This window comes from Rhipicephalus sanguineus, chromosome 4, assembly GCF_013339695.2.
Source record: "Rhipicephalus sanguineus isolate Rsan-2018 chromosome 4, BIME_Rsan_1.4, whole genome shotgun sequence".
In the NCBI taxonomy this organism is placed as follows: domain Eukaryota; kingdom Metazoa; phylum Arthropoda; class Arachnida; order Ixodida; family Ixodidae; genus Rhipicephalus; species Rhipicephalus sanguineus.
The window spans coordinates 105,087,885-105,105,010 of NC_051179.1; the positions used below are offsets into that span (position 1 = coordinate 105,087,885).

The 17,126-nt window shown below is 46.7% G+C and overlaps 1 protein-coding gene across 1 annotated transcript in view; it reads left to right on the forward strand.

The window, feature by feature from the left end:
- LOC119390512 (clustered mitochondria protein homolog) overlaps positions 1 to 17,126 on the forward strand; it is a 90,656-nt gene that overhangs the window by 38,088 nt on the left and 35,442 nt on the right. Inside the window, exons 10-16 of the mRNA XM_037658126.2 lie at positions 3,691 to 3,919; positions 4,319 to 4,436; positions 5,609 to 5,806; positions 5,948 to 5,988; positions 6,111 to 6,165; positions 10,186 to 10,264; positions 16,154 to 16,259. Of these exons, the coding sequence (XP_037514054.1) occupies positions 3,691 to 3,919; positions 4,319 to 4,436; positions 5,609 to 5,806; positions 5,948 to 5,988; positions 6,111 to 6,165; positions 10,186 to 10,264; positions 16,154 to 16,259 (826 nt within the window). The remainder of the gene's footprint in view (positions 1 to 3,690; positions 3,920 to 4,318; positions 4,437 to 5,608; positions 5,807 to 5,947; positions 5,989 to 6,110; positions 6,166 to 10,185; positions 10,265 to 16,153; positions 16,260 to 17,126) is intronic.

The window sequence follows — 17,126 nt, forward strand, 5'->3', positions numbered from 1 at the left end:
CCTCGATATAACGAACACTGATATAACGAAGTAAATGAAGAGTAGTGTTGTCATATGCAGTCGAACTCCGCTACAACGAACTCCGCTTCAACGAAATTTCCGGTACAACGAAAAATTCTCGGTTCCCCGTCAACAGTCCATAGGAGTCAATGCATAAATATGCTCGCCACAACGAACACTTTTTCTGCTGCCGTTCCGCTTCAACGAAATTTGACGATGCCATTCGGGGCTCAAAAATTTAATTTACCGTGCAATAAACACAATCTCGGACATTTTGATGCATTTTAGAACATAAAAATACGAATTCAAAGTCTGAATCGCGTGTTGGAACCACCAGAAACCGCCGCTGTTGACTGAGCATGGGGGCCGCCATTGCTTGATAGCGACGGCGATCAGACTGCCCTGCTTTCGCAACTGGCTTGAGTTGCTTCTGAGTCGCAGACAATCCGAAGCCAAAGTTCAGTTGTCAACACTGGGGTGCAATCAGTGCAATCGCGAAACGATAGCTTTTCCGATGCCTTTCCAATACTTTTCGTGCTTTTCGCGCTTCGCTAGTGGTCAGAGCGACGGTACATCCGCCACATCCGCGTTATCAACGCGAGCAGCCCTGGGGTGCAGTCGCGGAATGGTGCCTTTTCCAATGCCAATGCTTTTCGTGCTTTTCGCGCTTGGCCAGTGCGACCGGTGGTTGGACCAACAATTCGTCCGCGTTATCAACGGGATCAGCCAGCCGCGAGTGGTGGATAAGAATAGCATAGAATAAGGCGTAAGTCATCGCTCCGCGATAGTATGCCTGCATGTCGCCGTTGTCGGCGAATAGCTAGTGTTAGCGTGAACTGTGCAGTTCGTGTTGCGCTCCCGTGCTTGTTTGATTCGTTCGCGGAAGCCGTTGTTTCTGCGTGCTTTTCAACGTGGCGTCGCTATGCATATATGAGAATCGCGTCGTAACGCTGCTGGGAACGCAAAGGAAGCAGCAGACACTTTTTGAATATTGGAAATAAAAGTTTCACTGTTCTACTAGCTCAGGTCAGCCATGTTTTTTTCGATTTCACTACAACGAAATGTTCGCTTCAACGAACATTTTTCCGAGCACCGTCAATTTCGTTGTAGCGGGGTTTGACTGTATACAGTATTACAAATAAACATGTATAACGAATTTTCGGATATAATGAAGTTATTTTCGTGGCAGATGTGACTTTGTTATGATGAGGTTTGAGTGTATCTGATCTGAAGTTTAGGTGCTCCGGGGTCGGAACAGTTTGGGGGTGCCCTGCTTTACGCGTGCGGGAATCGTGCGCAGGAACCTATGGCGTTACACTGCCAATCACAAAACGCACACGTTCAGTTCCCAGCCACGGTGGCTGCACTTCAATGGGGGTGAAAAGCGAGCATTCGTTGTTGACGCTAGATCAGAGTGCTTTAACCATAATGGAGCCTTACCAACTAGCCCCATTGTCGGTCTTGCACAGCTCGAGAACAGAAACTAACAATTAGGAATGGGAAAATAGGGAATTTTGAGTTTCAAGGTGAATTCAAAGTGAACAGTGATTTGGCTAAATTACTTCAAATCGAATAGTTTGAATGGCACATATCACGTATTATAAAAAAATAAGCATTTTTATTAATACTGAACTAAATTGCACAGTATTTTTAAGAATATGGGCTAGGCTTGTATGAATATCATTTTCTGGTTCGAAAAGAAGTGGAAGCAAATTGAGATAGCAGCAGGATTTGAATAGTGGTAGGGTGAAAATAATAAGTGGTAAATTAAGTTCCTTTTAAAATTTTCTATGCTAGTCCATATAAGCCGGTATAACACACATTTAAGCATTAAAAAATAAAAAAGATAAATCCAGGTGCAGGTGATGCGAATATTCAAGCTGAAAGCATGGCTTCACGCCAGTGAGAATTTCTTCTAAGAGGTGCTTTCATAACGGCACCTTTTTTTTTTCTTTTTAATTTTTATGAAGTCAACCTAGTTCGCAGAACCTTTTCCAATTGTTTCATATGTTCTTACTCGGGTTAGACAGGTCGCGTGGTTTGTGAAAAGGTAGTGTGGTTCCTACCTGGCAATAATTCGTTGAAAAAGCTTTCTCCAAAGGCTGTTGCAGTGTTATGTGTATTCTAAGCCGATTAAAATATGTACTTGTCCCCCAAGTTCCTACAAATTAGTTTTTTTTTCAAGTACCTAGGACGACATATTAAATTCCGCTTACTGCTCCAAATTAAAGGAGTGGTGACAGAAAATTTGTGAACCTCTGTTTTTTGCTCTTAATCAATGGCTACTGACTCGATAATAGCGGCAACGAAACTCATTTGCCCCAGCGCGAGACGAATGTTTAATTATATGCTCGTATGTTACGACTGGAGGCAGTTTCGATTTCGAAGAGCACTCGGTGCCCCGTGACGTAGATGGTCTACTTGGTAAACAAGACCGCAAGAACCAGTGACGTCACGGGCCAGCTTCTGCTATGTTGTCAGTGCTGCTGTTTCGTTTGCTGTGTTGAGAAGGTGTTGTGCGTTGCGAGTGCTTGCTTCCTCGATTGTCAAACTACGTTGCTTTTCTAGTGCGGCGATGGACGAAAGAGCTGGCAGGAGTGTAAAAATCAGTAAGAAAAGCTCGATTCACTTTGCGAATCTCGCCGGTAGCTGCGATTTTGTTCTTGTAGTCGTTGTCCAACTGAGGCGACGTTTTCCGCCAGGCTTGGAGTAGCCGCAGCATTAGACGTGCTGAAACATTTTTGCTCCGATCATTCGTAAAGTAGCAGGATGAGAAGTGACGAAGGAAGCATTGAAATCACAACATTGGCACTCTGTAACAGTGTTTATGCGTAACATGCAAATGACGTGATGTACGCTTTACTGACTCGTATTTATATCAGGCAACGCCGCGTTCTCAAGGCATGCCAATCCCACGTACGCACGTCGGAGGGTCGAAGCAGTTATCTGTCCACTACGCAATATGAACCCAGCAGATAGCTTTAGTTCGTCTGTAGACTTCCTATCGTTTGCGGGTACCTGGTTACTGGAGCTGTTGACGGCTGCAGCAGCAGCAGCAACTGCTTACAACTGCGGAGCCCGTAGCGACATCTTGTGGCGTTTTGTCCAACTACAATAATTTTTTTTTCGATTTTTTCCGTCGCGTTGTAGTTCTTGTCGGGAAAAAAAGCAATGAGAATACTGTGAGTTGCTAATTATCTCACTGCAAATGCTTTACATAGAACCAGTAAGCGGGTAAGTCGCTGCGATGTTATATTGTAGGTCTCTGGTTAGGCTACGCATCATCAGGTGTCGCTACCAGCTTTGTCGGTCTCGTACACGCCTCCGGTAACCCGGCCAGAACTCGTGACGTACGTGGTATCCACTCGGTGACCTCATCGTCTTTTGCTTCTATTTCCGATCCGGCACTTTCACGAACTTCAATACTCAACTAAAATACCTTTTAAGCTGTATTTGTGGCTGATATTGTACAGATGGCACCTATATGCACCCATTAGTGTGATTCAACAGTCAAATTGTGTCCGAATATTTCTGTCACCACTCCTTTAAGGCTGTTCTGCTCCAAAATCGAAATTTTACTTCTCCAAAAACTGCTCCCAATTCAGTTTCGTCCGTCTCACCCCTGCTAGCAGAAATTCATGCTAATGACGCTTGCACTATCGCCTTTGTGCGTTCCTTTTTTTCGCTCAGCATTTTCGTTCAAGCTGGGCTACGAGGAGCACATCCCTGGCCAGACGCGTGACTGGAACGACGAGCTGCAGACGACGCGCGAGCTGCCACGCAAGACCCTGCCCGAGCGGCTACTGCGCGAACGTGCAGTCTTCAAGGTGCACAGCGACTTCGTGGCTGCTGCCACACGGGGAGCCGTCGCTGTGGTCGATGGCAACGTCATGGCCATCAATCCTGGGGAGGAGACCAAGTGAGTAGGCTGGGCACCCATTGCACGGAATAGTACGACATTTCCTATTATATTTCTTGAATTTGTCTACAGTTTAGGTGCAGTATTAAAGTACAAAAAGTGTACATCATTGACATTATTCACTTCTTGTTATCCCTTATAGTGTCGGTGATTGAAAGTTGGGAGGCATGCTTTAAAGCATCCCCCCACCTCTTGCACTTGCACTTTGCTTGCGTTGTATCTATTGCATAATGCTGCTTTGGTGCGCACACCTCCTCGGTTAATTTTGATTCTTTTGGATCCTTTTGAGGTCAGCCAGCATTTGCATTCACAAGTGTACATTTCATCAGCCATTGATGTGCGTTGCACTGTATCCATGCAGTGCCAGCACAGTGCACTCACAAACTTGTTGCCTCGCAGGATGCAGATGTTCATCTGGAATAACATCTTCTTTAGCCTGGGCTTTGATGTGCGAGACCACTACAAGGAACTGGGTGGCGACGCAGCTGCTTTTGCAGCACCGTGCAATGACTTGCAGGTAAGTTGTAGGAGCGCGCAAATCCAAAAGCACAGATTTGCAGTTGTGCATAAAGTAGGCTTGTGTGAATAGTAAACTTTAGGTTCGAAGCGAATAGTGATGGGGTCGAATAATTTCAAGTCGAATTCGAACAGTGTATATCACATATTATAAAGAAAAATGAGCATATTTGTCATGACCCAACTAACCTGCACTATATTTTTTTTAATTGAAACGAGGCATGTGCAAATGTCATTCTTTCTGGTTCAAAAGAAGTGGAAGCAACTTTAAATAGTAGCAGGATTTGACTTTTTGTAGAAACTTAGTGAAAACCTTCCAAATATGTTCAGTTTTAAAATTTACTCTACGTAGAGCATATAAGCAGGTATAACAAGCTTCTAAACTTCAAAAATGATGAATCAATGTTTATGTTCATTTAACCTTGAAGTGGGGCTTCGCGGCAGTGCGGATTTTTTCTGGAAAGGTGTATTCACGGTATAGCACCCCTCCACTGCAGTGAAACCACCATTACAGGGGGGTTACATGCAGACTAATATACACCTATTCGTTCATTTCGAACACTTAAAAATTTCCAGTAGTTTGAATTTGAATCGAAGCGAACTCAAATACTGTAATATTCGTTCGAATATTCAAGGTTCTCGAATATTCATACAAGCCTAGTATAAAGGACTGAAAAGCACAGGTAGTAATGGCACTAGCTCGTCATGAGATCCTGGATTTTGACATCACCTTGTCGAGCCCAGTCAACTTTTTATCGGCACTGATGTACTGCACTGTATTCTACAGGTTTTCCCACACAATTTAATCCAAGCGCCAGCCAAATTGGCTTGCGCTTAGATTAAATTGAGTGCAAAAACTTTTAGAGCAGCTGGAGATTCAACTTCGCAAGCTTCAGAAACATTAATCATGCAACAATGGCCCAAACATGAGAGAATTCTTTTAAAATCTGGCAGCATCACACTGACATAAAGGCACTGAGGTAATGCTGCAAGATTCATCATGTGGAAGTCTGGATTTGGTTTTTTTATCCATCAATGAACAACCTATTACAGCCAAATCATGGGCAAGTCACATACATGTAATGTGTGGGCTGTTGGATTCCCTTCAGTCAGCTTTACATTTAGTCAGTGACGTCCTGCGCCCTTCTAATGCCTGGTCGTCTTCTCGTACAGGGTGTGCGAGCGTATGCGGCCGTGGACGTGGACGGCCTGTGCACGCTGGGCACGGTGGTGGTGGACTACCGGGGCTACCGAGTCACGGCCCAGTCTATCATCCCTGGCATCCTCGAGCGAGAGCAAGACCAATCGGTCGTCTATGGGTCGGTGGACTTCGGCAAGACGGTCGTCACGCATCCAGACTACCTGGAGCTGGTCAGTTCTTTAATTACTTCTTATGTTTGCGTTTCTTAAAAACTGTTTAACTTCATTCGATCGTTTCTTATCCTTCGCTGTTGCGTGAATTGAGTGAATGCATCACTTTACAAGCCTGATGTTTACGTGCCCTTTTTGCAGTTGAAGAAGGCCGGAAATGCACTGAAAATACTGCCTCACAGGTGAGCTTTCTTGGTCATACGTCATAAAAAAGATCTTTCTTTGGTCTGCCTGATTGTGCACTGCGTGGTATTGCGGGTGAAAATGATTGCCAACCAGATTTTTCTGCCGCTGTTGTGTGCAGTGTAATCAACGAGAAGGGCGAAGAAGTGGAGCTGTGCTCGTCTGTTGAGTGCAAGGTGAGTGGCCCCTTTTAACCCTTTGAGGGTTGAATTTTTTCGCCAAATGTGGCCCCCCAGGGTCGATTTTTTCCATTACTGATTTAAATTCTTCGGACTTTTAAGAAACGATGCATTGTAATAAACATCGTTCAAATAAGCGCACCCAGGGTGTCTACCGACCGGGAAAACCGGGAATTCTCAGGGATTTTGGGTAATCTGGAAATTCTCAGGGAAAACTCAGGGAAATTGTGCTCCCATCAGGGAAAATCCACAGTAACTTTATTGAAAGGCAACGAAAGTCGCAGTAGCGCTGGCTCGATATTTTGTGAACGCATTTTTCAAATCAAACGGCTGCTGCGGCTGCGGGGAAGTGGCGCACCTCGATGCTGTCATCGCCTTCGGAGCAGTGGAGTGGGAGAGAATCAGGCTAATGCGCGGCATGCGGGAACCATGAACTACGACACATCGTATCGCGCAATGTTGTCAGGGTGTTCTGTGACTACACGGTGTAGTTCTGTATTCTTTCTCGCGCGTGCTGTGCGTTAGCGCCCGATATGGTGTTTTTGTTATCGCCGCGTGTCAAATAACAAGCATGATTAGTTGTAGAAGCGGTAGCAGTAGATGTAACGAGCTTGAGTTATCTTGCAAGCGATCGCGATCGTTCAGGAAGCGGATGTCTTCGACAAGGCTGGTATCTGGCAAGCCATCCCGATCGGCGAGAAAAAAGACGACGCTTGTTGGCTGTTATCGGAGAGCTCGCTCGCTCGGATCCCGAGCTTCAAAGATGCTATTTAGGACTCCGTGAAGAATAGAACAAATTTCCAGGCGAGAGCTAGCGTAACTAACGGGTCCATTCACAGCGAGTGAAAGCTTTTTTTCTTTTTGCCCGATGAGGGCACTGCTGAAACAAGTTTTAGGCAGTCGACCGATATTTTTGGGGGCAGCAGCTCGCAATTACCAGCCACACCACGTGGATGTTTGCTACAAAGCCGAATTACAAAAGTTTTCAGAGCCAAGGCATAGCGGTGACCGAAATTCGCGACACCAGCACGGGTCCCATTGGCTCGATTCGGCGCGCGATGTCGGAAAACAGTAACGTTTCCACCATAATCGGATGTGCCGTAATTCAGGCTGTTACCGTGCTTTCATGAGATCTTAGCCCGCATCTATATTGCTTTTTTTTTGCGATAGCAATTGTATAGACACTCCGACACGAATTTTATGCCTTCGCCATGATCTTCCTTATCAAGTCGAAATCGCGATTACATCACCCCGCGTGTCGTATGCTCCATGCGCAAGTGAAAGCGCGCGAGCGCTGCCGACGAATGGGGCTTAAGCAGAGGTGAAACGAGTCGACCGTCTCGTTCGTGCGATGGGCACATGGAGATAGGAGCTGGCGAGTTGGGGTGGGGGGGAGGGGCTGCGTGAGTCCGACAGGAAGTGCGTACTTTGTACCAGTGGGCGTGGTCGCGTGTGCCGCGGTATCTTTAGTGGGGATCAGCAGACGGCTCATACCTTTGCAGGTGTTGTGCTCTAATTGCAAAACTTCCCTTGAAGCCATAGCACTGGCGGATCCAAGGGGGGGGGGGTAGCGGCGATCGCTCCCTCCCCCCTTAAGCCAGCCCCCGCCCCCTCCCTTCAGTGACTGTCGTCCACCTCCTTTGTCAGGCTGCCTGTTGAGTTTGCCCCCTTTTTCAGGTAGCTTTGCCTGCCATTGTCCAAAAGGGGTAAAGAGAATCTTGTCCCTGCTCTCTACCTCTCTCATCGCTCTACCTTTTCCTGCTTCCCTATGCACATTTACAACGAAGGCTTCTTACGCACCGCCATAATCCCCTCTGGGCTGTTGTAAATATGCGTGACCCACCAAAATGCACTGCTGAGCGGGGGCTTCAGCCTTTGTAACCCCCCCCCCCCCCCCATTAGGTACCTGAATCCGTCCCTGAGCCATAGATAGGGCACTTCTCTCAGTGCAGCGACTGCGTTTTCTGAAGGAGCGAGCTGCCAGCCTATATTCATATAAAATTCCTCTTTGTTGCTATCGGATTTACTGTTTTGCTCTCGCGGTGAAACTTTGACTCTTTTTTTTCTAACGTGGGATGGTTTTCGATGTTTTGCATTTGTGGAGAGCAAATGGTTCGGCTGGGCAACATGGTAGCAAAGGCGTTGCATTGCTCTGGGCAACACGCGAGGATTTGACAACAACCCGCAGCAGCAGAACAAGCGCAATTCCACAGTGCATTAAACCCGCATTTGTTTCGTATATACATGTGGCACTCGTCAAGGCATTTAACTGTGATTGCTGCACTTCAGGCTCAACAAAATTGATTTTTTTTCACGCAAAAAATAAAAAAAAGCATTCTTGTGGCATTTTCAGTTTAAGATTAATCGTTCAGTAACTATGCCTTGCATGAAAGGTCGAATTTCAGTTTAACGAAGTTTCGATATAACGAAGTGAGTTGCCACTTTTACCAACTTCGCTATATTGAGGTTTAACTGTTCTGTGTACTATTCAAATGGGATTAAGTCGTTTTTATTTTCTAACGTGCGTATTAGAGAGTGACATCACCGAGCGATATGGTCTCTACCCATCTTGACATTAAACGAAGTTCTGCTTCACTCAGGGAATTTTAGCAAAAACACTCAGGGAAAACCTGGAAAACTCGGGGAATTTAGAAAAGTCAACTCGGTAGATACCCTGGCACCAGAGTATGCTGCTCGGCTTGCTTGTAGCATAGCAACCAGCATGCACTTCTATAGCACAAGCGAAATGCACGTGTGAGTGCACTAAAGGACAAACTGTATGGTTGTGCGTGTGTCTGGAAAGCAAAACAAGTGAAAAACTCATGATAATCCTTCGTCTTATTGCCAACGAGACAGAATTTGTTTTTGTGGGCCCCCAAAACTAGAAACGCAACCACAGTGGCATCATTTGTGTCTGTCAGCGCGTGCACGGAAACAGGTGTAATTGTGCTCCAGTGAGCAGTAAACAAGAGAATAACGTTCGGTCTCCCTTTGAGAGATTGGAAGCTGGACAGCCATCAGTTTCGCGGGCACTAGAAGCGGAAGCCACCCAAAGGACAAAACCAAAATTACTTGCTACGCGCCCGTGCACCACCGAATGCGCAAGCGATAGCCAGCGCACCGCTGTAGTAAAGCATAAAAAAAGAAACAAAGAAACATCAGCGCAAGAAAAAAAATTCACAAATTACCGCAATGTGGCAATGCATGCCAAGCAAGAGAAATGATCGAAAAAGGCGGGCTTCTTAAACATACAAGCGAGGATGTACATGTACATCATTGGCCCTCTAAGGGTTAATCTTGGAAGCCAAACAAACTGGCCCACAATGTTATGATGTAGCAAGAAAACTGTTCTTGCACACTGAGCTTGCAGAACGACTACACCATCATTAGGTGGGTGAACTGCCCCACAAAACAAGGTGGCTTTATGGATGTGGAAACATTCTTGGGTGTTTAGGTCTACCATGTTACAACTGGAGGCAAAAGGGCTAGTCCGAAATCTGTGGTTTACTTTTAAACGTACGGTAATCCTTGATGAGCTGGCATGATTACTAGCTTTGTTGGTACAATTGAAGTTAGTTCAATGGAGCTAGCTTTTGAAATGATCATTTTCAGCTTTGGTCATCGTCATTTCATCATGTCTTATATTGCTGGTGTTGTAGACCTGCTAGATGACCTCATGTAGTAAAGTTGTCGAAGGGAAGCAGGGCAAGCACATCTTGCTAGAACAATTTTAAAATCAGGGTGATGCAAATGCTCTCGTGTTTCAGTGCAACAGCAAATGTTTGACTGCTTAATTTGCTTGTCGATATTTACTAATCATTGCCATAAACTGAGCCCTACTGTCTTTGGCACCAAAACATTCCAGACGTATTTTTCCAGGTAGTAAATTAGTGTAAATGGTAGCATCTTTGGTCTTCTCTTGTCTTCTTTCCGAGAACTACTGGAAATGTCGGTTATCTTTAGCTGTCAGCTAGCCCAGCTTCCTTCATCAAGTGCCGTACTCTTGTCTCGTTCCAGGGCATTACGGGCAACGACAACAGGCACTACATCCTGGATCTGCTACGGACATTCCCTCCTGATGTCAACTACCTCATTTGTGAGTGCTCCGTTTTGCACGGTTTCTGTGATAGCTGGGCTGGAAGTAAATTGGGTGACCCATGCATGTCAATCGGGGTCGTCACTCCATGCAGCCTTTGAATGGAAGTGATGTGCACGGCGCAGGACCACCTGATTGTGTTGCAGGGGACCAAGCATCGCATCGTGTAACCAAAATCTGACTCTGAAGGGCCTTTCACTTTCAGTTCAAAAACATTGGCTTATGCTAAGGCTTCGTAGATGTGAAGTTGGTTTCACATGTGTGCCTGTGTGTGCTCACGGATTCAGTTGCGACAATTTAGGGCTAAGTAATGTACATACCGTATAAACGCGTGTAAGGGCCGCACTTTTTTTTCAAGAAATGAGGGCCAATTTTCAGGGTGCGGCCCATACACGCGACATTTTTTTTTTTTTTAAGTAAAAACGCACCAGTTAGCGAACGAAGAGCTTTTATTGCAGTATACGACATTTATTGCGACATACGTGCTCAATCGTCGTCACTCGGCGAGTCCTCAGACTTGGAGTCCGAGATGAGATGGCGTGCTGCGAAGCGCCGTCACCCCACAAGCAGTCATCTTCCGTGCCATCCAAGCTGTTAGATATCCCGGCGACTTTAAAACTTCGGGACACAATGTCCGTCGACACCGAGCTCCACGCAGATAGGATCCACCCAAGTACAGTCGCCAAGGCTAGTTCCTTCACACGCAGCATGTCCGTTGTGAGCGCAAGACCATCATTCCGCACTTCAGTCACATAGCGGAGCAAGTCTTCTTCCAAATCGGGAAACTTGCACTGCTCTCCTCGGAAAGCGCCCTTAGTGCTGTTGGTGTTTCGCAAGGCTCCTTTTTGAGCACACCAACGTCGAACACACTTCTCAACGTCGAATTTTCTGTCGGCGGCACGTTTCCCATGCTCGAGAGCATACTCGATCACCTTCAACTTATAGCCAGCAGTGTAGCTATTCAGGTACTTGCCCATCTTGCCAAAACGTGAACGCCGTGTAGAAAACAAGCTAGCACGAAGGTCATCGAACAGTGCAGAAAACTACAGCAATTGGCTGGCTGAACTGCACAAACCGAACAACGCGAACGCCATGCCAAAGTTGGTGATGCTAATGCCGATATGAATAGCGCCGATAGCGCGTTTGTATAGAGATGTGAGAAGCTAAAGATAAAATCCTACTTTAACCTTTGGTTGGCGGGTCTATGAATACTAATAAAAAAGTTAAAATTTTTAGCCCACTTCACGAACATCTTAACACGAATAAAATCCAAAAATATATAAATATACTCTGGTGACGATGATGATGGTTGCGTTTCCTTGCGCCATCTATCGACTACACCTAGAAGCTTACGCGCGCGCGCATTTTGAATACGTATTGGTTGAGGAAAGTGTGGGTGCGGCCCTTACGCGGATTTTTTTTTTTTTTAGAATATGCACGTCAAAAAAACGGGGTGCGGCCCTTACACGGGTGCGGCCCTTACACGCGTTTATACGGTACGTTTGTTTCCACAGTCCTCAGTTCATGTCCCATCGGCGTAGTATCGGCTCGCACTCTTACACCAGAACCAACATCACCTTTAGTGACTATACACTCAAACCTCGTTATAACGAACACGGATATAACGAATTATCGGTTATAACGAAGTAAATGAAGAATAGTCTCGTCATAGCTACAGTGTTGTAAATAAACGTTTATAACGAATTTTCGGATATAACGAAGTTATTTTCGTGGCAGATGCAACTTTGTTATAATGAGGTTTGAGTGTATTTGTAGCGACATTACACAGTTATTTCGAGCTGTTGCACATACCAGTTGTTATAATGAAAATTTTGTTGTCACATTTCAATCTGTGAGCACTGTACCATGAACAGACAGACTCCTCTGTGAGGGCATTGCTCTGTGTGTGGCTAGGACTGCAGGCCAGTTTCAAGTTCATTGCCCACGGAAATTCTGTAGGTGTCGCATCCCCAACCCGTAGCATTAGTACTTGCAGCTAAAGTACTTTTCTTGCTTCAACAAGAGGATTGCCTCCTTAACCGAGAGACAGTCTGATATCCTTTCCTGTGAGTCCGGAACAAGAAGAATTGCATAGCACTGGGCAGCGGGAGCGAACAAAGCAGCTAGGCAAAGAGGATGTGGGCTGCTCCTTCCTCGTGCTACCCATAGAGTTTCCTAACAATACACTAGAGGGAAAACTGGCGCTTGTGTCTATGGGTCTATGGGAGCTTCAACACATGGCACTTCAGCCAGCATAGGAATGATGGGTAGTACACGGATTCGTCTAAGTTTCGTTCTTTCGGCTCCGTTTGACTCCGGGCGGCCTGCAGCCGCTGTGTCACAAGACGAAGTTCAGCAAACGTTCGGCAGTTCCACTCCACCACCTTGACATTTTTTTAGGCTCACCAATTCAAATCGGCTCCGAAGTTCACAACGATCCATTCTGTTATTCGAAACAAACGACAAAACACAACAATAAACAAACCCACACGTGCATTCGAAGCCACAAGCACGAAGATTAGGCTAATCCGTGCACTACCCATCATTCCCATGGTGGCTGAAAGATCGTAGCGCCACAGTCCCCTCTAGTAAGTACAGTAGACTCCCGTTAAGACGAACTCGAAGGGACCGCGGTCATCTGTTCATCTTATCAGGAGTTCGGCTTATCAGAAGTGCCCCCAAAAAGAGAGATGCTAACATGCCAAGTGCATCCAAATATGTTACTTGAAAACACTGAATGGAGTAGACTTACAATGGGGGCAAAAAGACAAGAAAAATCATTTATTTGGCTCATCTAGATAAAAACTATGCCTTCAAGCAGAGCATTTACACGAATCGTACGAGCACCTGATTTCGCAGGCTCAAAAATAAAAAAAATTTATGAAGATACTGCTACTACATTTTAATGATGAAACTTTAACACGCTCCTATGTTGACGATTACAAAAAAAAAGAGATAGAGAGAAGCACAATTTTCCTTGTATATTTATTGTCCTGGCAGTTCCTTTTCTTCTGTGAGCCTGTTTTGTTGGCTCTTCACTTCTGGATACGCCTCGGTCGCATGCTGTTGCCTTGACAAAGTCATGATATGCTGAGTTGCTTAAGAAAGTCTGCAAGGTTTTCTTCGAGGTCCGGATATTTTCCCATTTTCGGCCCGTAGTAACTTTTCCTGATCGACGTGCAGCTGAAGTCACGCTACTCACGGTCACAAGCCTCGTGCACACGAAAAAGACAGGGCGCAGCTATATTGTGTACAAAATAGCCTTCCCTTGTCGTACACTTCCATAATCAAAATGGCTCATCACAATTTGCACTTCAGTGGGAACAGATACAACGCACGCGAACTGATTACAAAATGTGCTCGGCCGACATTGTGCGATGACAATACACCCGACCCCTCTGGTGGGAGTGCACCCCAAACTGCCCCAAAAGTTGTACAGCTCAGACCACTTATAACGTAACCGCTTACAGTGCAGTACCGGCTATAACGCGGTTTTTTCTGACTCCCGTTTACTCTCCCATAGAACTCCATGTATACGCATACCGCTTATTGTGCAGTCCCCCGAGATGAAAGACCGGTTATAATGCGGCTGCCGGAACGTTCTCAGAGTGTGAGAGAGCGAGCGTTCTTCACAGCGGAGATGCGCCGGCGGGGCAGAGAGCGGCAACGGGGTTACAAAGGAGGATGGGACGCGGAACGAACGAACAAGGAGCGGAGGGAGAAAGAAAAAAGAAAAAAAGGACGGCGGTGGGGGGCAGCAGCCCGGCGCGGGTGCGTGTTTTGGGGAGGGGGAGCGGTTGCGTGCCGACGGAGAAGCCTTTGCCCCTTCGGCCGCTTGACATGCGCGCTCCGCTACGTACGGGTGCCCGCGTCCGCATCAAGAGCGCGTTACCGCTGTTTGTCTCCGTCGGGAAAATAGTTGCTTCGTCGTAGAGCGCTGATATCGCGCGTGGAACCTCGATTCCCCCGCAAGTAACAATGCTTTGAGACGCGACTGCGCTTTCGCCTTTGCCACCAACAGGCGGACTTACAAGCTTGAAATACTTTTTTCAGGATAGTTGCCGCGGCTGTTCTCCCGACCGCGAACCGAAAGTTCGTTTCACGCGTGATGCGCTCGGTTTAGCTCGCGAGTGCGATCTCTTTTACGCCCGATCTCCGTGTTGTCAGGGCAAGCTTCTCGCGACGGCATGCCAAGTTGCAACGCGCACGCTAGGCCTAACGAGCGCTAGCTGCCATGTCGGCGGCCGCGGACTACAGAAGTTGCGGTTTGCTGCCGAGTCAATGAAACATTTTGCAGTTGTTGCATTTAGAAGGGGTGACTTACATCTTTAACGAAAACACGGGCGTGCGTGTGAAACTCTCGAGTGGTGGTTTGTGGTCGCCACCGTTTTCGACATCGCGCACGCGCAGTGCGATACCGCGGCGACTTCCCGTGACGGCGCATTTTTTCCGCGTTCGTTATGTCGCCACCGCAGGTCCGCGGACGCTAACCGTTCAACATTTTCAAATGTAAGCAGATGCAAACATACGTCCCAGTCGCATGCCTCGATAGTCGGAATCGCGCGCCTGCCTGTTCGTCATGTCTCGCACACGTGCAACCTTTCAAAAACGTTCTTTTGGTTATAGTGCGGTACCGCTTATAGTGCGGATATTCGCGACTCCGGCGACTTACGTTATAAGCGGTCTATGCTACTCGATTGTAATGCACAGACAATTTTTGTTCCCGTTGTCGCTTTTTCTTTATTTTTTTTCCTTCACTCCCCTTGCATTTGCCCCTCTGACCACAGCGGAGGGGCCCCAAGCTCTTGTGTTCTGTTCTCCTTTGTACTCCAGCTGGGAAATTGAAGAACGGGGAGGGGGGGGATACAAAAGGACACAATGGCTTGGGAGTCCCAGTTGTAAATCCCCCTACTCTTTTTGTTGCTTTCTTGGCTGATAAAGCCTGTCTTGGCTGATAAAGCCCGCACCTCCCCCACCCACAAGCTGGAGGTGAGGGGGATACCTTTTCAGCTGACCCTTCTTTTTCCTTTATCTCGCACCCTCAGCGTCTTTGCTCCAGGAAGCATTTTTTTCTTTTTTGCTTTTTCTTGGTCGCCTGAATGCCCCACCAAGACTGCAGTGTTCATTTCGCAGAATCACCAGCATAGTGGATGAAAGTTCGTCTTAACAGAAGAGTACAGTTGGGCAGTTCGTCTTAAGAGAATTTTTTTTGCATTGAGTCTATGGGAAACCAAACAAACAGTTTTCTGTTGTTCGGCATAAGCGAGAATTCGTCTCAACCGAGTTCGTCTTAATGGGAGTTCACTGTACCGTAGGAAGCTCTATGGTGCTATCCACTTGCTTCCGACTTGGGTTATTGTGGGCAGTCGCACAGACATTAATTGATTAAGGGTGTGAAATGTACAAAAGTGCTTTCCACAACTTATTGATTACACATCAGCATTTTTCAATAACATAGCTGGACTTGTACTCAGCCCCTTTCGTTCACTTCCTCTCTCACTATGTGTAGGGTGTGTCCACAGCAGTGTGGACAAGTTCTCAAAGGCATGGGAAAGTTCGTATAGCAACAGCAGCTCTTTGTTGGAGCCTATGTATTTACATACTACACAGCACGTTCAGCACGATATGCATGAGTGCGCAGCATCAAATAGGTTTTGCGAAATGGTTTAGCAGGCATATTTGTATTATTGCACAAGGCAGTGGTGGCGATGGTAGTATGCCACTGTGCACCATGGCCATTGTCCCAGCTTCAGAACATCCTTAAAGCTATGGGCAGCAACACAGTGATTTCTGAATCATTCTAATGGTATGAACAAGTGGCAGATTTCACTGTTTCGGAAACTACATCTCCCGCTGTCGGGTATATCTGTATGTGCCTTTTGTTTTCAGTGGATGGCGTGGAATTGTGCAAGGAGTCAAGAGCGGCAGGCTACCCACGGGAACACAAGCACAAGCTGTGTTGCTTGCGACAGGAGCTGATCGACGCCTTCGTTGAGTGAGTGTCTTGACAGGGCATCTTGTTTTAGTGAAGGAGCGCTATTCTCGGTACTGTGCATTTAGTGGACTGTCCTTTTCAGCCACCGTTGATTGGCCGGAGCTTGACGAGCAGCGCGCTCCCTGTTTCCGGTTCTTCTTCCACAACACCATTTTGACTTCGCGGAGTTTCCACAACTGTTGACACAATTGAGAGGAATGGAATGCACTTAAATACTGCGAATGTAGCCACCCGAGATCCGCTATCGGCAGCGCGAATCTCTGAGGCCGTCCATTAACTGTGGTTCTGCGATCGCGTCGGCCCTCGAAGTAGGTTTAATGCGGCCTCCCGTTTAGCACACCTGCATGATTATGTCATGGCTTGTGGCTTTTTGTAGCAACTAAATGCTCTCTGATGACGTCAGGTCGAAGTGGACATGTCCACTAGACAGTTCCAGAAAGAGCTCCCCAAGGCACTTGATGTGATGTGCGCTGCTTCCTCAGATTTGACAGTTAAGCACATAAGTGCAGCTTGCATTGAATACTCAAAAATGGTACCGTATTTACTCGAATCTAACGCGCACCTTTTTTCCGGAAAAACGAGTCCAAAAATCGCATGCGCGTTAGAATCGAGTACCGAAAAAAAAAAGAAACTCGGTTATCCTATTGCCATCGACATTTCAATATGGCCGCCTCCTACGATTTCTGCCATTTTTTCAGTTCGTACGTGTGCTGAGGAGATTGTCATCCCGTTCTGCGTTTGCATCGACGGCATGGAAGTGCCGACTCCAAATACTCGACGAGTGTACCACGATGCCGCATTTAGAAGAATAGTTATTACATGTGCAGAGAGACGGACGGAAATCGGGCCGCATCGCGGTCGTTCGGA